Here is a 21822-nt window from a genome sequence, read left to right as displayed (position 1 = left end):
CAGGCATGAGTAGGATATAATTCACCATGAATATAAATATCGTGGAGGTGGAGCCACCAGCGCCGCCTCAGCGGCAACGCCGCCCGCGGTCCGGCAAGGTGGATTTCAAACGGGGACAGGAATGGCGTCACCCCTGCGGGCGCTGACGCGGGCCCAGCCCCGCCCTGACATGGCCTCTGCAGATAAGGCTAGGGAGCCTACCTCGGAATGACATGTGGAAAGCGAAAGCGGCGCGACAATCGATGTGGATACGGTCAGCCGTATCGGGCTGGCGGCCAGGAGGATGGAGACACGATCGTCTCATGCCTCTGTGCACCCCTCCAGAGGTGGGGCCAGTGCAGAGGATCGGGATCCGCTTTTGGACCGGTCTCCTGCCTCGGTCTGCATAGCTAGGTGGGTTGGTGGGATGGAGCGCCCGGGCTCTGTGACACGTGAGGAACCTGCTACTTCTGGAGGTGGTTGGCCTGACGGGCCACTTTTCGTTGGCTCGATGGAGATCCTGTCGGTGCCATCTGGTGGGCCCACCCCGTGCGATGGGCTGGTGGATGGTGGATGTCTCTCGGCCCCGCGGTCTCCCACCCCAACCCCCGAGGCGCGCTCACGGGCAAACCGGCATGTGGGGCCCAAGCTCAGCGTAGGGGATTGGTTTACGGTCAGCCTGTCTTCTGAGGTCTCCGCCCCGCCTTGCACCCCGCAGGTGGGCCCGCGCGAGCTTTCCAACCTATCTCCTGGCCCGCCCACATGCAGCGCCCGGCTCGCAACTGATGAGGCTGGCCCTGATGGGGCCCATCTGGAAGCGAGCGGCCAGCGGTTGCACGTCCATGCACCGGGCTCAGGCATCAACCCAGGTGAATCCGGGCCCTCGCCAGCAAGTGTTGGCCCGCTGCTCGAGGCCGATCCCATGCAGACCATGCAAGCCACGCCCCTGCCTGTTTCCCTCAGGGCCTTAGCTTCGGCTTTCTGCGACGAGATTCGGGGACACATTTCGCCCGTTCTGGCCGTTCCTGAGACCCAGAAGACGCGCCACCCGCGGAAGCGCAACCTGCCCACGGGTTCACCTAGAAAGAGTGCTAGGATCGCAAAGAGCAGGAAGCCATCAACGGCTTCGAAGCAGCAACAGATTATTATCCGCAAGTTATGTGTGGCGAATGAGGGCGAGGTGATCGGGGAAGAAGTGTTGAAAATGTATGTGGATCTTTTCGACAATAATGGTGTCTAGTGTCATTTTTTAGCATACATATAAAGAGCGATGTCATTTCTTAGTAGTTGGAACCCCTGGTGGTGAAACTGAGTAGTGGGACACAACTATTGGCATAAATGATTAAAATCCATTTTTCTCGTGTAGCCCTTATTTTGACGTATTTCGTCTTGAAAATCCACACACATGCACATTGTGTCTCTAAGTATATGTGCATTTTTCTAAACTTAAAAAAAATGAATTTTGAATTTCTCGAATTCGGCCTCCATGGAGGCCGTCCTCCATTCAACATTTTCGAGACATAACAATTCCACAATCGAAAGAAGCCATTAGCATTTCCTTCTCGCGATCCAGAGACCAGAGTTCTCTTTCCCGGCTGCCTGCGTGCAGCGTGATCGTCTCCTTCCCAGACAACGCAGTAGCGCTACTCCATGCAGGGGAGCAAGGCCACGAGGCACACCTCGTCGGTAACCAAAGCATCCTAGGCAAGCCGGGCCACCGATCTGCTCGTGCCCCTTTTGCCGGGCGCACGGATAATGGGCGCCACCCTCCAATCCAATCCGATCCACCCGCCACCCGGCCATCCATCCATCCATCCATCCCCTCGTGCTGCCGCTCGTCCCTGACCGTATCGACGGGGTCGCTGGGACCGGCCAAACAAAGTTGACGCGCACCACGACGGCAACTAACGCCCTCCGCCAGACTGTGGCCTCCCACCCTCGTTAGCCTGTCTCCAACTATAATCCTCCGTCCGGCCGTTCCCCCCAGCGCCCATCCCCTGCGCCCGCCCCACGCTGTGCCCCGCCGTGTGCCGCTGCCTGCTGGGATCCACATGCATGCATTGGTTCGTTCTCGACGCGTTATGTGTCGCTCCTTCCAACCGTGGATAATTTACTGTGGTGATCACGAAATTCGTGGACGTACGTGTGCGGCGGTGCCTTGTTTATGTGATGTGACGTCGGCATAAGTTGATTTGGTCTCCTGTTGCCAAGTTGTCTCACATGATGGTCAAGATGGCCACGGTTAACCTGTTGGATTTATGTGTGGTGTCGGCGTCTCCTTTGGGCTTTGGTTGATGACAGCCAGTTTAGTTGGCCGCATCGGCGTGACACCGTGCGTAGAAACCAAACTGTCCGTTTCACTAGTTACGCTCTTGATTTTGTCCACGGTGTTTAGCACATCGTACACAGACTATGCTAACAGTTGGTTAATCGTCGTGCATGCATGTGTAGTTTTAAATCTGGGTGCGCCGGTTTTTTGCTTTGGGGCCGCCAATAGCCAAAAGAGTGTTACTTTTGAGCTCGATGCAACCTTTTCGATCGTGTGTGGAGCCAAGGAAGGAAGGCCTACATCTGAACTATTAGGGTTTAATACAAATCTAGTGAGATTCTAGAGCATGGATTCATCTTCGGTCATTGTCAATCGGAACCATCTTCGGCCATCGTCAATCAAAACATATGTTCATGAAAAAGTGAGTGGTGATGTGCACATACACGTTTTGTTATAGTAGGAAATGTTTATCGTATGACGTTTTTCTGAATTTGCAATATCATAGCATTTCATGTAAACCCACAAGTATCATCATCCAGTATAAACACTAAAGTAGGTAGAAGTATCAATAGCTAAAGGTTTAAGTACACTTATGTCAAATGGTTCCATGCATAGAGCAGCAGAGGTTTTGGCTACTTCCATGCCCAACCGGTTTGGATGGCGGTCATGTAATAGGATAGGCAATTAGTTTCCATACCTATTTTTCTGCCAGCCGGTTGTGGCTTTATGGCCTTTTTTGTTTTCGTGTCGAGGTCTATGTGAGCTCGACGTTGTTTTCTTTTACGACTATTCGACATTGTTGAACCTATTTTATTTATCTAAGTGGCCGTATGCATCCACCTGATGCAGAGGCCGGGGAGTCCCCCCTTTTCAAAAAAAAATGCCCCGACAATGTGTATTGAGGATGAGAGCACCCTCCATGACCTGCCAAATGGCAATACTCGTGCGATTGCTCAAATTGGGGATGACAATGTCTATGCTTTCCAAACGATGGAAGAAGGCTTTTGGGACTTCTTGAGATCGTACCCTTGAAGTTTTGACCGAATCAAAACTAGGCCGCACACTTGTTAGCTAGCCATGGTAGGGCTCCTGGTGTGGTGTGACATGTTGGTTGCAATCCCTGCAAACTTTTTATTCCATAGCTCATGCTAGTTGATTGTAATCTTGGCTATATATATGTGTGATCTCCCATCCCCTTCCATCAAGACACAATCCCATGTCTGTTGTGACATAAAACTGCAAGTTCAGAGTTTTCTAACCGATAAATCTATATAGGGATAATTAGTAATAAAAAGCATGTGTCATCTTTGATTAATCAATTGATATGAATACTGACACCTAGATCCTACATGCCATTGAGGGGAGAGTAGGCTTAGCTCATTTTTATGTCTAGTTAGTAGAGATCTCAACTTGAGTTGGGCCGAAGCTCGGCCCATGCCACCTATCACTCCTCACATATTCATTTGTCGAACGTAAACGAGAGACATGCGAGCTTTCCGTCGAGCTCACCTAGAGAAGAAGAAACATCATGGCCGAGTCATTGGAACATGCAATACATAGGGCAAAAAAACATATTTCACCCCAAGTGGTTAATTATTGGGATGGAAATCACAATTTAAAGGATGAGAGAGCCATGGAGGGATTAGACACGAATAATATCAGTCCCCCGTTCAGCGTCGAATAGGTATTACATGTGGGAATTTGAGAGAGACCTTTCTTCCTTAGTTTGGTTAGCAGGAATTCGCGAAATGCAAGCCAAAAAATGACAGCATGGTCAGAAATTATGGTGAAGAGCCAGGATGTTCATGCCAATCAATTTCCTTCTAATCTTTTTCGCAAAAAAAATTCCCTTCTAATCTCCACCCCCTCTGTTAATAAAAATGAGTAAGAGTTTTTGAGGCAGTAATAAAAAGAGTACAACTGTCCCAAAGATCATGTCTTGATTAACTTCCTTTCTTAAAAAAACTGTTGCATAACGCGACCCTAGCAATGAATGGTGCCGCGTCCCCGGCAGCGGAGCGTGGCGCCACACGGGATCCGGAACCCGTCGCTCCCCGGGGACTGCAGCCAGGCGGGCACCGATTTCCTGGCAATAGTTTACTCCGGTCTGCCGCGCCGCGCCCGGGAATCTCTCCCTCTCCTCACGCGAACGGCAGCCAGTGGCCACCCCACCCCCAGCTCACCTCGCCCCCCCCCCCCCCCCCCCCCCCCCCCCCCCCTCACCGGAGCCTCGCTCCTCCCAGCTAGCTAGCTGCCGCCAACCCGAGCCCAGCACCGCATTTCATTAATCCACAGCCCGCCATCGTCGTCGCCATCATCACCCCTTTCCTTCCCTGAGCCCCCTCGCACCACGCGGCCGGCTGCGCGCGGGCGCTCCTTCTCCCCCTACATTACTGCGAGACGTTGACATTGGCGAGTGGCATGCCCCCTCCCCCCTCCGCTTCCCCACCGCTCCCCCTTCCCGCGGAGTCCTGACCAGGGGCGGCGCGATGGCGGCGACGGCCGGGGCGGCGGCGGAGATCGTGCGGGAGATCGCGGCCGTGGGCGCCGCCGACCTGGCCGCCGCGCCGGAGCCGCTGCGGGCCGACTGCCTCCGCCTCGCGCGGAAGGTGTCCCTGCTCACGCACCTCGTCGCCGAGGTCGCCGAGGCGGCGGGGGAGGACGGCGCGGCGGGGCCCGAGGCGGCCGCGTGGGTGGCCGACCTGCTACGGGCGCTCCAGGCCGCCAGGAGGTTCGTCGCGCTCGGCCGCGTGCCGGCGCTCCACACGGGGGCCGCGGATCAGGTGACTGCCGGAGATCTCTTGGCCGAATCAAACCTTCTGCATTGCTCGCTTCTTGGTGCGCGGCTCTTGGCGAGATTCCATCGAACACTTGGAGCGCGACTGCGCGGCGCTCTCTAGATTGTTTTCTTTTCGGCACGTGATTCGTTTCCGCTAACGATTAGTATGGCGGGCAAGATTAGAAATACATTCACGAAACTTTTAGTTTTCTCTTGCGCGTAGATCTTTTTGTCCAGCCGCTCCAGTTGCAGCTATCGCACTGGGATATTCTAAGTGCTGCAGCTGTAGATCTTATTAGACTTGGGTGCATCTTGATATGGTCGTCAGATCATGCGTGTCCTCCTATACTTCTATGATTCCTCGATGAATATAAACTTTTGCGCACCAAGTAAGAAGAACGAACGTGTCAAACAAGTAACGTCTTAGCATGCTTAGCAAGGACCACAGGTTTACGGTGTCATGTTGACCTGGTTTCCTACCGTCCCTTTTTTCCATTATCCATCCGAAATCTCATTGCTATTTTGCAACCTTCAATATCTAATAAAGAATGCATATCAAGTCACCATACATGAACTCATCGAATGTATAAATTGGGTTAGGGGTTGCCTAAAAGTATTCATTAGGGTTTTCTTATCTAAATTGTTGTTGCTTACAGGAGCCTTTTGATCTCTGGTCTTGTATTTCGTCAATTTAGCTTTTGGTCTCAATACCACACTATGCTACTCGGGATAACATTGAAAATTTTGCATGATTGTGTCTATGCGGTGGAGAAGATAAGCCAGTCATTTGACTACTTGAAACCATCTCTCCTAAAATTGGTCCAAGGAAGATAAGTGTTTAGTAGTTGTCACTGTAAGTCTGTAACTTCTAAATTTTCAGGAGGTTCTTTGAGCTATTTGTCCCCAAGTTACTCTTTACTTCAGGACTCAGGCGCACAAATGATCTTTAGCAAAATATATTAGCACTAGATTCATCTTTAAGAGGAGGCACAATAGTATGATACTTTTAGCTTGTGTTGCCTGCAGGATTGTTCTCTCCACATGATGTTTATATTTGTGGGGCCAAACTGATCTTGTTGGAAGGATATAAATAGCACGTGTTTCTTTTTATCCGAAATCTCCTAGAAGGCTAGCACATGATTAAACTAACTGACAGGATTGGATGTAGGAAAAAACTTTTTCTTGTGTTAGTTCGTAATGTAAAACTGTCATGTCTAAGTAATTAAACTTTCATACAACACGTGAATATGAAGTCTAGTTCATTATCCTTTCCATTGCTGTATTCATATCATATCGACATCCTCTCTGTTACTGCCAACTTAGATACGATTTTTAATGGCTTGGTACGTGCATGTCAGTCGGCTCAGTTGAGAACAACCTTGTGAATATGACCACAGATGCACATGTATCGAATCTGTACAGTCTGACCTGCTGCATGCCCTTTTATATAGTCATTTTGCATTCAATAACATGTTAGTATCTTTAATTCTTATGCTTCATTGTTTTCATTGTTAAGGATGTCAACGACAAGAATATTGCTGTTCAATTCAAGTATGTGACTTGGCAGTTGCAAGCAGCTCTAACAAATCTACCGCATAGTTGTTTTCAAATATCTGATGAAGTTCAAGAAGAGGTATAGTTAACCTGATTGACTGATACATTTCTAAGATTGATCCTTCATTAATTAATCAAACCCGCTTAATTTGATTAATTTGTAGGTTGATTTAGTGCGGGGTCAGCTTAAAAGAGAAATGGAGAAGAAGGGAGCCCTTGATCTAAATATTTTTTCAAAAATTCATGATATCTTAGCTCATCATGTTGATAATGTTGGATCACAATCTGAAGAACCACACAGCCAGCCAGAGACATTGTCGTTGGAAAACTTGAGCAGTGATCACTTGGAGTTGCAACATGTTGCTTTACTAATTTCAGAAATAAGCGGGATATCTAAATCTGACATTAAAAAAATAACGTCTGAGCTAATTGAAGGGCTTGAAAATGCTAGAGTTGATGATTCTGCAAAACCAACCAATGGTGATAGCAAAACAAGTGATGAAGCAAAAGACTCACCTGACAGCGTTAAGAAGCCCGACACTGTAGCTATGCCTGAAGATTTCCGTTGCCCAATATCTCTTGAGCTGATGAGGGATCCTGTCATTGTGTCAACAGGGCAGGTAAATTTCCACACCATCACTTATTATTTGTTCTCCCTGCACTTGGGGTGTTGCTGTCTATGTTTCAAATATATTTGGCATCTTCTGACAATATTCTTGCTATTGGTGTAGACATATGAGCGTGCTTTCATTCAAAGGTGGATTGATGGTGGAAACCGAACCTGCCCAAAAACTCAACAGAAGCTCCAAAACCTTACATTAACCCCAAACTATGTATTGAGAAGTTTAATATTGCAATGGTGTGAGGAAAAAGGGATCGAACCACCTACAAGATCGAAATATGAAGGTTCTTCCGTAGAGGTCGGTGAGGACAGATTGGCAATTGAAGCATTAGTTCGCAATCTTTCTTGCAGCTCATTGGATGAACGGAAATCTGCTGCTGCTGAAATAAGATCCTTGGCCAAAAAAAGTACAGACAACCGCATGCTTCTAGCAGAGTCCGGTGCTATTCCTGCTCTAGTGAAACTTTTGTCCTCAAAAGACCCCAAAACCCAGGAACATGCAGTTACATCTCTTTTGAATCTCTCCATATATGATCAAAACAAGGAACTGATAGTGGTTGGCGGTGCCATTGTCCCAATCATACAGGTGCTTAGGACGGGTAGCATGGAGGCAAGAGAAAACGCAGCTGCAGCAATTTTCAGCTTGTCACTAATCGATGATAACAAGATAATGATAGGAAGCACTCCTGGGGCGATCGAAGCATTGGTTGAGCTGCTGAAGAGTGGCAGTTCAAGAGGTAGAAAAGATGCAGCAACAGCACTGTTCAATCTGTGCATATACCAGGCAAACAAGGTCCGCGCGGTCCGGGCAGGAATATTGTCACCACTGGTTCAGATGCTGCAAGATTCATCCAGCGCCGGAGCCACTGACGAGGCGCTCACAATCCTGTCGGTCCTCGTGAGTCACCACGAGTGCAAGACGGCCATAGCCAAGGCTCACACCATCCCCTTCTTGATCGATTTGTTAAGATCAAGCCAGGCCCGTAACAAGGAGAATGCCGCGGCCATTTTACTTGCACTCTGCAAGAAGGATGCCCAGAATCTCGCTTGCATAGGGAGGCTGGGTGCTCAAATACCACTAACAGAGCTGTCCAAGACCGGCTCGGACAGAGCCAAGCGCAAGGCGACATCTCTCCTGGAGCATCTCAGTAAGTTGCAGGTGCTCTAGTCTGCTTGCCCGTCGCATACCATTTTTCACGTGTGCGTCTGTTATACATACGGGAAGTTGTAAACTCATCTGTTATTGCGTGTGAAAGTAGTGGGCTGGTGTGGAGGTTTCAGACACCCTCAGATGTGTTCATTGATGGCTACAATAAAAAGGGTCGGTGTTGCTGAATCTGAATGTGTTGTTTCTCATCTCATCTGCATGAAGTTCCATTTATGCCTTTTAGTTTATACTCCCTCCGTTCCTAAATATTTGTCCTTTTAGAGATTTCAAATGGAGTACCACATACGGATGTATATAGACATATTTTAGAGTAAAGATCACTCATTTTGCTCCGTATGTAGTCACTTGTTGAAATCTCTAGAAAGACAAATATTTAGAAACGAAGGGAATAGACAAACATCTATGCACGACCTCTTTGTTTTCCAGCCTACCAGTTTGACATAACTAGACCAGAGATTTTCTAGAGTACTTCTTTTGCGCCGTTAACCCCCATTCCTCTGAAAGACCAGAGATTTTGACAGCACTGAGTGCTGGTATAATCTCACATCGTCATCATCTGTTGCAATCCAATTTGTTAGAGGTCCCGAGTATGCTCATCTGGACATGACAACAACAAAGGTGATTCCATTTGAAAATCCACACGGTAATCGTGACCGTTTTTGCTCCAAGATCCTGGTGATGCAGGTATGGATACTGACGATGACATGCATGGACCTTAAAAAAAAACAGTTTGAAACTGTATAGTCTCTTGTGAACATTTGACTTCTCAGAGCATCTGTTGAGAGAGCCTGTGGCCGTGATAGCATCTCCAACCGGTTATGTATAATAGGGCAAGCGTCAAAAAAAACTGTTTTTAGATCATTTGGACATTTGGACAAAAAACACAGCTTCAACAGATGCCCTATCTTTATTTGGTGCTGCAAGTTTTTTGGGGCAGACTCATATTTTCCCTCCAAGTGCTGCAAATATACAATAGCTGCAAAAAAGAAAAAGAAAATCAAAGCCGTGGGCATGCCAACCGCCACCCTTAAACTTCCTCACCCCCCCCCCCCCCCCCCCCGGGACCGCCGCCACCGGATTCTTGGCCGCCAACGTCAACGCCGTCGCTCCGCGGATAAGCCCTGACTCGGCGGCCCTGTTGGGGAACGTAGCATGCAATTTCATAAAATTTCCTATTATCACGCAAGATCTATCTAGGAGATGCATAGCAACAAGACGGGGAGAGTATGTCCACGTATCCTCGTAGACCGAAAGCGGAAGCGTTAGTTTAACGCGGTTGATGTAGTCGAACGTCTTCACGATCCAACCGATCTAAGTACCGAACGTACGGCACCTCCGTGTTCAGCACACGTTCAGCTCGATGACGTCCCTCGAACTCTTGGTCCAGCAGAGGGTCGAGGGAGAGTTCCGTCAGCACGACGGTGTGGTGACGGTGTTGGTGATGTGATCCGCGCAGGGCTTCGCCTAAGCACTACGGCGCTATGACCGGAGGAGTAAACTGTGGAGGGGGCACCGCACACGGCTAAGAGAACAATTGATGTGCCTTTGGGGTGCCCCCCGCCCCCGTATATAAAGGAGGGAAGGAGGAGGCCGGCGGCCAGGAGGGGCGTGCCATGGGGGGGGGGGGGGGGGGAGGGGGAGGGAAGGAGAGGGAGAGGGAGAGGGAAAGGGGGGCGCCGCCCCCTCCCCCTTGTCCAATTCGGACTGCCATGGGGGGCATCCCTTGCGGCCCTCCTCTCTCTCCACTAAGGCCCAATATTTCCCCGGGGGGTTCCGGTAACCCCTCGGTACTCCGGTAAAATACCCGAATCACTCGGAACCATTCCGATGTCCGAATACTACCTTCCAATATATGAATCTTTACCTCTCGACCATTTCAAGACTCCTCGTCACGTCTGTGATCTTATCCGGGACTCCGAACAAACTTCGGTCACCAAAACACATAACTCATAATTAAAATCGTCATCGAACGCTAAGTGTGCGGACCCTACGGGTTCGAGAACTATGTAGACATGACCGAGACACATCTCCGGTCAATAACCAATAGCGGAACCTGGATGCTCATATTGGTTCCTACATATTCTACGAAGATCTTTATCGGTCAAACCGCATAACAACATACGCCATTCCCTTTGTCATCGGTATGTTACTTGCCCGAGATTCGATCGTCGGTATCATCATACCTAGTTCAATCTCGTTACCGGCAAGTCTCTTTACTCGTTCTGTAATGCATCATCCCGCAACTAACTCATTAGTCACATTGCTTGCAAGGCTTATAGTGATGTGCATTACCGAGAGGGCCTAGATATACCTCTCCGATACACGGAGTGACAAATCCTAATCCTAATCTATGACAACCCAACAAACACCTTCAGAGACACCTGTAGAGCATCTTTATAATCACCCAGTTATGTTGTGACGTTTGATAGCACACAAGGTGTTCCTCCGGTATTCGGGAGTTGCATAATCTCATAGTCAGAGGAATATGTATAAGTCATGAAGAAAGCAATAGCAATAAAACTAAACGATCATAATGCTAAGCTAACGGATGGGTCTAGTCCATCACATCATTCTCTAATGATGTGATCTCGTTCATCAAATGACAACACATGTCTATGGTCAGGAAACTTAATCATTTTTGATTAACGAGCTAGTTTAAGTAGAGGCATACTAGGGACACTCTGTTTTGTCTATGTATTCACACATGTACTAAGTTTCCGGTTAATACAATTCTAGCATGAATAATAAACATTTATCATGATATAAGGAAATATAAATAACAACTTTATTATTGCCTCTAGGGCATATTTCCTTCAGTCTCCCACTTGCACTAGAGTCAATAATCTAGTTCACATCGCCATGTGATTCAACACCAATAGTTCACATCACCATGTGATTAACACTCATAGTTCACAACGCCATGTGACCAACATCCAAAGGGTTTACTAGAGTCAATAATCTAGTTCACATCGCCATGTGACTAACACCCAAAGGGTACTAAGGTGTGATCATGTTTTGCTTGTGAGAGAAGTTTAGTCAACTGGTCTGCCACATTCATATCCGTATGTATTTTGCAAATTTCTATGTCTACAATGCTCTGCATGGAGATACTCTAGCTAATTGCTCCTACTTTCAATATGTATCCAAATTGAGACTCATAGTCATCCATATCGGTGTTAAAGCTTGTATCGACGTAACTCTTTACGATGAACTCTTTATCACCTCCATAACCGAGAAATATTTCCTTAGTCCTCTAAGGATAATTTTGACCGTGTCCACTGATCTACTCCTGGATCACTATTGTACCCCTTTGCCAAACTCATGGCAAGGTACACAATAGGTCTGGTATACGTCATGACATACTTTATGGAACCTATGGCTGAGTCATAGGGAATGACTTTCCTTCTCTCTCTCTATCTTCTGCCGTGGTCGGGTTTTGAGTCTTACTCAACTTCATACCTTACAACTCAGGCAAGAACTCGTTCTTTGACTGATCCATTTTAAACTCCTTCAAAATCTTATCAAGGTATGTACTCATCGAAAGTCTTATCAAGCGTCTTGATCTATCTTTATAGATCTTGATGCCCAATATGTAAGTAGCTTTACCGAGGTCTTTCTTTGAAAAACTCCTTCATGATTTCTAGAAAATTCTACATCATTTCCGATCAACAATATGTCATTCACATATACTTATCAGAAAGTCTGTAGTGCTCCCACTCACTTTCTTGTAAATACAGGCTTCACCGCAAGTATGTATAAAACTATATCCTTTGATCAACTCATCAAAGCGTATACTCCAACTCTGAGATGCTTGCACCAGTCCATAGATGGATCGCTGGAGCTTGCACACTTTGTTAGCACCTTTAGGATTGAGAAAACCTTCTGGTTGTATCATATACAACTCTTCTTTAATAAATCCATTAAGGAATGCCGTTTTGACATCCATTTGCCAGATTTCATAAAATGCGGCAATTGCTAACATGATTCGGACAGACTTTAAGCATCGATATGAGTGAGAAAATCTCATCGTAGTCAACACTTTGAACTTGTCGAAAACCTTTTGCGACAATTCAAGCTTTGTAGATAGTAACACTACTATCAGCGTCCGTCTTCCTCTTGAAGATCCATTTATTCTTAATGGCTCGCCAATCATCGGGCAAGTCAATCAAAGTCCATACTTTGTTCTCATACATGGATCCTATCTCAAATTTCATGGCCTCAAGCCATTTATCGGAATCTGGGCTCATCATCGCTTCCTCATAGTTCGTAGGTTCGTCATGGTCTAGTGACATGACTTCCAGGACAAGATTACGGTACCACTCTGGTGCGGAACGTGCTCTGGTTGACCTAGGAGGTTTGGTAGTAACTTGATCTGAAGTTTCATGATCATTATCATTAGCTTCCTCTCTAGTTGGTGTAGGCATCAAGGGAACGGTTTTCTGTCATGAGCTACTTTCCAATTCGAGAGAAGGTACAATTACCTCATCAAGTTCTACTTTCCTCCCACTCACTTCTTTCGAGAGAAACTCCTTCTCTACAAAGGATCCATTCTTAGCAACAAAGATCCTGCCTTCGGATCTGTGATAGAAGATGTACCCAACAGTTTCTTTTGGGTATCCTATGAAGACGCACTTCTCCGATTTGGGTTCGAGCTTATCAGGCTGAAGCTTTTTCACATAAGCATCGCAACCCCAAACTTTAAGAAACAACAACTTAGGTTTCTTGCCAAACCATAGTTCATACGGTGTCGTCTCAATGGATTTAGATGGTGCCCTATTTAACGTGAATGCAGCTGTCTCTAATGCATAACCCCAAAACGATAGTGGTAAATCGGTAAGAGACATCATAGATTGCACCATATCTAATAAAGTACGGTTACGACGTTCGAACACACCATTACGCTGTGGTGTTCCAGGTGGCATGAGTTGTGAAACTATTCCACAATGTTTTAAATGAAGGCCAAACTCGTAACTCAAATATTCGCCTCTGCGATCAGATCGTAGAAACTATATTTTCTTATTATGATGATTCTCCACTTCACTCTGAACTCCTTTGAACTGTTCAAACGTTTCAGACTTGTGTTTCATTAAGTAGATATACTCATATCTGCTCAAATCATCTGTGAAGGTCAGAAAATAATGATACCCGCCGCGAGTCTCAACACTCATTGGACCGCATACATCGGTATGTATTATTTCCAATAAGTCACTGGCTCGCTCCATTGTTCCGGAGAACGGAGTTTTAATCATCTTGCCCATGATTCGCAAGTATCAAATGATTCATAATCAAGTGATTCCAAAAGTCCGTCTCAATGAAGTTTCTTCACGCGCTTTACACCAATATGACCTAAACGGCAGTGCCACAAACATGTTGCACTATCATTATTAACTTTGCATCTTTTGGCATCAATATTATCAATATGTGTATCACTGCGATCGAGATTCAGTAAACCATTTACATTGGATTTAAGACCATAGAAGGTTTTATTCATGTAAACAGAACAACAATTATTCTTTGACTTAAATGAATAACCGTATCGCAATAAACATGATCCAATCATATTCATGCTCAACGCAAACACCAAATAACATTTATTTAGGTCAAATACTAATCCCGAAGGTAGAGGGAGTATGCGAAGGTGATCTTATCAACCTTGGATAAAACAGGGGAGCAACATGGATAATCCTCCGATCACGGATCCAATCCGCATCATTGCTACTATCATCTTTCAACTTAGTTCTCTAGGAACATATCAAAAATAAAACAGGGGAGCTATACGCGAGCTATTGATCTACAACATAGATATGCAAATACTATCAGGACTAAGTTCATGATAAATTAAGTTCAATTAATCATATTACTTAAGAACTCCCACTTAGATAGACATCCCTCTAGTCATCTAAATGATCACGTGATCCATATCAACTAAACCATGTCCGATCATCATGTGAGATGGAGTAGTTTTCAATGGTGAACATCACTATGTTGATGATATCTACTATATGATTCACGTTCGACCTTTCGGTCTTAGTGTTCCAAGGCCATATCTGCATATGCTAGGATCGTCAAGTTTAACCCGACTATTCTGCACGTGCAAAACTGGCTTGCACCCGTTGTATCTGAACGTAGAGCTTATCACACTCGATCATCACATGGTGTCTCGGCACGACGAACTGTAGCAACAGTGCATACTCAGGGAGAAAACTTATACCTTGAAATTTAGTGAGTGGTCATCTTATAATGCTGCCTCCATACTAAGCAAAATAAGATGCATAAAGGATAAACATCACATGCAATCAAAATATGTGACATGATATGGCCATCATCATCTTGTGCCTTTGATCTCCATCTCCAAAGTACTGTCATGATCTCCATTGTCACCGGCTTGACACCTTGATCTCCATCGTAGCGTCGTTGTCGTCTCGCCAACTATTGCTTCTACGACTATCGCTACCGCTTAGTGACAAAGTAAAGCAATTACATGGCGATTGCATTTCATACAATAAAGCGACAACCATAAGGCTCCTGCCAGTTGCCGACAACTTTTACAAAACATGATCATCTCATACAACAATTTATATCTCATCACGTCTTGACCATATCACATCACAGCATTCCCTGCAAAAACAAGTTAGACGTCCTCTACTTTGTTGTTGCAAGTTTTACGTGGCTGCTACGGGCTTCTAGCAAGAACCGTTCTTACCTACACATGAAAACTACAACGATTTTTCGTCAAGTGTGTTGTTTTAACGTTCAAACAAGGACCGGCCGTAGTCAAACTTGAGTCAACTAAAGTTGGAGAAACAGACACCCACCAGCCACCTATGTGCAAAGCACGTCGGTAGAACCGGTCTCATGAACGTGGTCATGTAATGTTGGTCCGGGCCGCTTCATCCAACAATACCGCCGAACCAAAGTAAGACGTTGGTGGTAAGCAGTATGACTATTATCGCCCACAACTCTCTCTCGTGCATATCATCTACGCATAGACCTGGCTCGGATGCCACTGTTGGGGAACGTAGCATGCAATTTCAAAAAAATCCTATGATCACACAAGCTCTATCTAGGAGATGCATAGCAACGAGATGGGGAGAGTGTGTCCACATACCCTCATAGAACGAAAGTGGAAGCGTTAGTTTAACGAGGCTGATGAGGTCGAACGTCTTCATGATCCAACCGATCCAAGTACCGAACGTACGGCACCTTCGTGTTCAGCACACGTTCAGCTCGATAACGTCCCTCGAACTCTTGATCCAGTAGAGGGTCGATGGAGAGTTTCGTCAGCACGACGGCGTGGTGACGGTGTTGGTGATGTGATCCGCGCAGGGCTTCGCCTAAGCACTACGACGCTATGACCGGAGGAGTAAACTCTGGAGGGGGGCACTTCACACGGCTAAGAGAACAATTGATGTGCCTTTGGGGTGCCCCCCGCCCCTGTATATAAAGGAGGGGAGGAGGAGCCGGCGGCCACGAGGGGCGTGCCATGGGGGGGAGTCCTACTAGGACTCCTAGTCCTAGTGGGATTTGCCCCCCTTTTCCTTTCTCCATTGGAGGGAAAAGGAAGGAGAGGGAGGGGGAAAGGGGGGCGCCGCCCCCTCCCCCTAGTTCAATTCGGACTGCCATGGGGGGGCCACCTCTCTCTCCACAAAGGCCCAATATTTCCCCCGGGGGGTTCCGGTAACCCCTCGGTACTCCGGTAAAATACCCGAATCACTCGGAAGCATTCCGATGTCCGAATTGTTGGGGAACATAGTAATTTAAAAAAAATTCCTACGCACACGCAAGATCATGGTGATGCATAGGAACGAGAGGGGAGAGACGTCGTCCACGTACCCTCGTAGACCGTAAGAAGAAGCGTTATGAGAACGCGGTTGATGTAGTCGTACGTCTTCACGATCCAACCGATCCAAGTACCGAACGCACGGCACCTCCGAGTTCAGCACACGTTCAGCTCCGTGACGTCCCACGAACTCCGATCCAGCAGAGCTTCGAGGGAGAGTTCCGTTAGCACGACGGCGTGATGACGGTAATGATGATGCTACCGACGCAGGGCTTCGCCTAAGCACCGCTACTATATGACCGAGGTGGATTATGGTGGAGGGGGGCACCGCAGACGGCTAAAAGATCAATGATCAATTGTTGTATCTCCAAGGGTGCCCCCTCCCCGTATATAAAGGAGTGAAGGAGGGGGAGGGGGCCGGCCTCCTATGGCGCGCCCCATGAGGAGTCCTACTCCCACCGGGAGTAGGACTCCCCCTTCCAAGTAGGAGTAGGAGAGGGGAAGGAAGGGAGAGAGGGAGAGAAGGAAGGGGGGGGGCGCCGCCCCCTCCTTGTCCAATTCGGACTGGAGGGGGAGGGGGTGCGCGGCTGCCCTGGCCGCCCCTCCTCTTCTCCCACTAAGGCCCATTAGGCCCAATATACTCCCCGAGGGGGTTCCGGTAACCCCCCGGTACTCCGGTATATGTCCGAAACCTCCCGAAACACTTCCGGTGTCCGAACATAGTCGTCCAATATATCGACCTTTACGTCTCAACCATTTCGAGACTCCTCGTCATGTTCGTGATCATATCAGGGACTCCGAACTACCTTCGGTACATCAAAACACAAAAACTCATAATACCGATCATCATCGAACGTTAAGCGTGCGGACCCTACGGGTTCGAGAACTATGTAGACATGACCGAGACACGTCTCCGGTCAATAACCAATAGCGGAACCTGGATGTTCATATTGGCTCCTACATATTCTACGAAGATCTTTATCGGTCAAACCGCATAACAACATACGTTGCTCCCTTTGTCATCGGTATGTTACTTGCCCGAGATTCGATCATCGGTATCTCAATACCAAGTTCAATCTCGTTACCGGCAAGTCTCTTCATTCGTTCCGTAATACATCATCCTGCAACTAACTCATTAGTTGCATTGCTTGCAAGGCTTATAGCGATGTGTATTACCGAGAGGGCCCAGAGATACCTCTCCGACAATCGGAGTGACAAATCCTAATCTCGATCTATGCCAACCCAACAAGTACCTTCGGAGACACCTGTAGAGCACCTTTATAATCACCCAGTTATGTTGTGACGTTTGGTAGCACACAAAGTGTTCCTCCGGTATTCAGGAGTTGCATAATCTCAGAGTCATAGGAACATGTATAAGTCATGAAGAAAGCAATAGCAATATATACTAAATGATCAAATGCTAAGCTAACGGAATGGGTCAAGTCAATCACATCATTCTCTAATGATGTGATCCCGTTAATCAAATGACAACTCATGTCTATGGCTAGGAAACTTAACCATCTTTGATTCAACGACCTAGTCAAGTAGAGGCATACTAGTGACACTTAGTTTGTCTATATATTGACACATGTACTAAGTTTCCGGTTAATACAATTCTAGCATGAATAATAAACATTTATCATGATATAAGGAAATATAAATAACAACTTTATTATTGCCTCTAGGGCATATTTCCTTCAGTCTCCCACTTGCACTAGAGTCAATAATCTAGATTACACAGTAATGATTCTAACACACATGGAATCTTGGTGCTGATCATGTTTTGCTCGTGAGAGAGGCTTAGTCAATGGGTCTGCAACATTCAGATCCGTATGTATCTTGGAAATCTCTATGTCTCCCTTCTTGACTTGGTCGCGGATGGAATTGAAGCGTCTCTTGATGTGCTTGGTTCTCTTGTGAAATCTGGATTCCTTTGCGAAGGCAATTGCACCAGTATTGTCACAAAAGATTTTCATTGGACCCAATGCACTAGGTATGACACCTAGATCGGATATGAACTCCTTCATCCAGACTCCTTCATTTGCTGCTTCCGAAGCAGCTATGTAGTCCGCTTCACACTTAGATCCCGCCACAACGCTTTGCTTAGAACTGCACCAACTGACAGCTCCACCGTTCAATATAAATACGTATCCGGTTTGTGACTTAGAGTCATCCGGATCAGTGTCAAAGCTTGCATCGACGTAACCATTTTCGACGAGCTCTTTGTCACCTCCAGAAACGAGAAACATATCCTTAGTCCTTTTCGGGTATTTCAGGATGTTCTTGACCGCTGTCCAGTGATCCACTCCTGGATTACTTTGGTACCTCCCTGCTAAACTAATATCAAGGCACACATCAGGTCTGGTACACAGCATTGCATACATGATAGAGCCTATGGCTGAAGCATAGGGAACATATTTCATTTTCTCTCTATCTTCTACAGTGGTCGGGCATTGAGTCTAACTCAACTTCACACCTTGTAACACAGGCAAGCACCCTTTCTTTGCTTGATCCATTTTGAACTTCTTCAAAACTTTATCAAGGTATGTGCTTTGTGAAAGTCCAATTAGGCGTCTTGATCTATCTCTATAGATCTTAATGCCCAATATATAAGCAGCTTCACCGAGGTCTTTCATTGAAAAACTCTTATTCAAGTATCCTTTTATGCTATCCAGAAATTCTATATCATTTCCAATCAACAATATGTCATCCACATATAATATTAGAAATGCTACAGAGCTCCCACTCACTTTCTTGTAAATACAAGCTTCTCCAAAAGTCTGTATAAAACCATATGCTTTGATCACACTATCAAAACGTTTATTCCAACTCCGGGATGCTTGCACCAGTCCATAGATGGATCGCTGGAGCTTGCACACTTTGTTAGCATCCTTTGGATCGATAAAACCTTCAGGTTGCATCATATACAACTCTTCTTCCAGAATCCATTCAGGAATGCAGTCTTTACATCCATTTGCCATATTTCATAATCATAAAATGCGGCAATAGCTAACATGATTCGGACGGACTTAAGCATCGCTACGGGTGAGAAAGTCTCATCGTAGTCAACTCCTTGAACTTGTCGAAAACCTTTCGCAACAAGTCGAGCTTTGTAGATAGTAACATTACCATCAGCGTCAGTCTTCTTCTTGAAGATCCATTTATTCTCTATGGCTTGTCGATCATCGGGCAAGTCAACCAAAGTCCACACTTTGTTCTCATACATGGATCCTATCTCAGATTTGATGGCCTCAAGCCATTTTGCGGAAACTGGGCTCATCATCGCTTCCTCATAGTTCGTAGGTTCGTCATGGTCTAGTAACATGACCTCCAGAACGGGATTACCGTACCACTCTGGTGCGGATCTTACTCTGGTTGACCTACGAGGTTCATGTAACATCCCAAATTTTCAATTTGGTATGTTATACATAGATCATCATTGCATATCATGTTTTATTGCATTTTTACAAATTCTCGATAAATCCTAAGCAACTCAAGGACCCTCGGAGAGAGTTGGGGATTTTCTCGAATTTCCATATTTGATTTTCATCAAATAATAAGACGAGGATTTTGGTTTTAATAATTTTTCTCTCCGGAAAAATATTTCATTTTAAACAAACAAGAGGAGAAAACATGACTTCTCCAAAACAATTGAAATACTGGAGGAAAAATGTTAAAATCATTATTTGGAATTTATTTGGATTTTATTTGCAATTTTTATTGCATTAAAAATATTGCATGTTTTCAAAATATTTATTTTGATAAAAATAATGTTCACCCTATTCTAGATTTTCTAACTAGACGGGAAAACTTTATTTCATATTTTTCTGATATTTATTTATTTTTTTACGTATTATTTTCCGCGGAACTTATTTAAAAAAAAAACGCCCGCGCGCCGACTGGGCCAAAGGCCCAGCCGACGGCCCGCCTCGCGCCTCTCCTCTTCCCGCACGGGATCGCCGCCGTCGCCGTGTCCGCCATGGACACGAGCCGCCGCCGCCTCGGGTTGCCCCTCCCCCAAGCCGCCGGACCCCCCCTCTTTATATACCCCCCTCTCCTTTTTCCTCTCACCGCCGCCGCCGGAGTAGCCGCCCCGCCGCCCGCATCTCGCCTCGCCGCCGCCACCGTTTGCCTCGCCGCCGCCGCCGGGAGCCGCCGGAGCCGCCGCCCCCCTCCCCGAGCCCCGAGCCCCGCGCCCGCCGGAGCCCCTCGCCGGAGCCCGCCCGTCGAGGTTCTGCCGCCGCCCGTTTCCGTCGTTGCCGGTTTTCTGTAAAAAAAACCCTTCGTTTAAAAAAAAAACCTAGATCGGTTTTTTTTTCGGTTTTATTATTTTACGAGCGTTTACCGAACCGTTCGTTTTAACGAACGCGTTCGTCGGTTTTTCTCTGTTAACGAACGTCCGTTCTTTAACCGTTCGTCCGTTTTTCTTTTTCGTCGGATTTTTCTGCGATTATCTCAGATTCGATTTCTGATCGAATCTTCGATTCTGTTTAACTTCTCGCTCGTTTATCGGAATCAGGCGATTCAAGCGCCTAGAGTTTCGTCTCGAAATTCTCTTTCCGTTTAACCTACTTAAACAAGTTTTTGCTACAGTAAAAATTTGACCTAGATCCAGATTAGCAAACGAAGTTTCTTTCTTTCGCCGTTTGACTTTCGTTGCTTCTTTCGAGTTGATTCTTTTTGCAAACCGGAGTTCTTAAGTTGAACTTTCTGGTTGGATCTTTCATTCGAGTTTTACCTGTGCATTAGATGAGTACTGATTGTATGCTTGTTTGTTTGCGATAGAGTACCCGGAGTGTGCCGCTTGTTACTTCGACTCGCTAGGTTTTGCGGATCATCAGCAAGGCAAGTAACACTTTGATCATACCCCGTTCATACCCAGTTTTAATTGCATTAGATCTATTTCCTCAAACACTTGCATGATTAGGATCTAAATAAATTGTGGGTATTGGGAAGTAGTTGAGGTAGTACCTATTACCTGTTTACTATCAAAACCCTTGGGAGTTACTTCTACGTTGCTATTATATTGCCATGCTATGCTCGTAGACGTGGATTGGGTTTGAGAGATATTCATGACAGATGTGAGATGTTATTAATGGTTCAACTTAAGGTGGCAACTAAAACTCACATCTGGGTGGATTGAGGCACCTGGAGAACCCAGTGTTGCCTGTATGTATAAGGCCCGCCACCCAGGCTCAAAGGGATCATAAGATTATTCATGCTAGAAACTTCCGTGTGCAGCCACAAGCTATTATGGGCTCTAGCATAGCTGAGTAGGTTACAGGATCTCTTGAAGAGGTGGACTAGCAGATGTAGGGGAAAGTAGGTGTACCGGTCCATCCAGAGTAAAGAGTGATTGTTTCTGAAAGACTGTGTCTCGGTCATCCGTTTCTCAAACATCATGCAGTGCGAGAATCAAGCGGAGGCGATCGAGTCTTGTGGGGAAAAGTGCGCAAACCTCTGCAGAGTGTACAAACTAATCATGGTTAGCCGTGTCCCCGGTTATGGACAACTTGAGTATCTAGTACCTGGATTATCATTTGAATCTCATCACCGTGATACTTATAATTAATTTTGTTGGGTTAATGATGACACTTAATTGGGATTGAGTTGGAGGTACCTTCTCAATGTTTCAACCACCATGATAGTTAAATAAAATTTATTCCTTTGA

At 46.2% G+C, this 21822-nt stretch overlaps 1 protein-coding gene across 1 annotated transcript; it reads left to right on the top strand.

Annotated features, from left to right (window-relative positions):
• The first annotated feature begins 4360 nt into the window (after nt 1-4360).
• Nucleotides 4361-8539, top strand: LOC109760346 (U-box domain-containing protein 11). Its single transcript, XM_020319174.4, has 4 exons — nt 4361-5031; nt 6544-6660; nt 6746-7201; nt 7313-8539. The coding sequence occupies exons 1-4, from the start codon at nt 4738-4740 to the stop codon at nt 8369-8371; spliced, it is 1926 nt and encodes a 641-aa protein (XP_020174763.1). The 5' UTR covers nt 4361-4737; the 3' UTR covers nt 8372-8539.
• Nucleotides 8540-21822: the final 13283 nt, after the last annotated feature.

The sequence above is a fragment of the Aegilops tauschii genome, chromosome 6, assembly GCF_002575655.3.
Source record: "Aegilops tauschii subsp. strangulata cultivar AL8/78 chromosome 6, Aet v6.0, whole genome shotgun sequence".
In the NCBI taxonomy this organism is placed as follows: Eukaryota; Viridiplantae; Streptophyta; class Magnoliopsida; order Poales; family Poaceae; genus Aegilops; species Aegilops tauschii.
Note: the sequence above shows the minus strand (reverse complement) of the source record. Positions and strands in the feature narration are given on the sequence as shown.

Bases quoted from the DNA above. Each gene is read 5' to 3' on its own strand.
- LOC109760346 (XM_020319174.4), top strand. From the start codon at position 4,738: ATGGCGGCGACGGCCGGGGCGGCGGCGGAGATCGTGCGGGAGATCGCG. The intron at 6,661-6,745 runs GTATAGTTAACC...ATTAATTTGTAG, and splicing joins CTGATGAAGTTCAAGAAGAG to GTTGATTTAGTGCGGGGTCA. The intron at 7,202-7,312 runs GTAAATTTCCAC...CTATTGGTGTAG, and splicing joins TCATTGTGTCAACAGGGCAG to ACATATGAGCGTGCTTTCAT.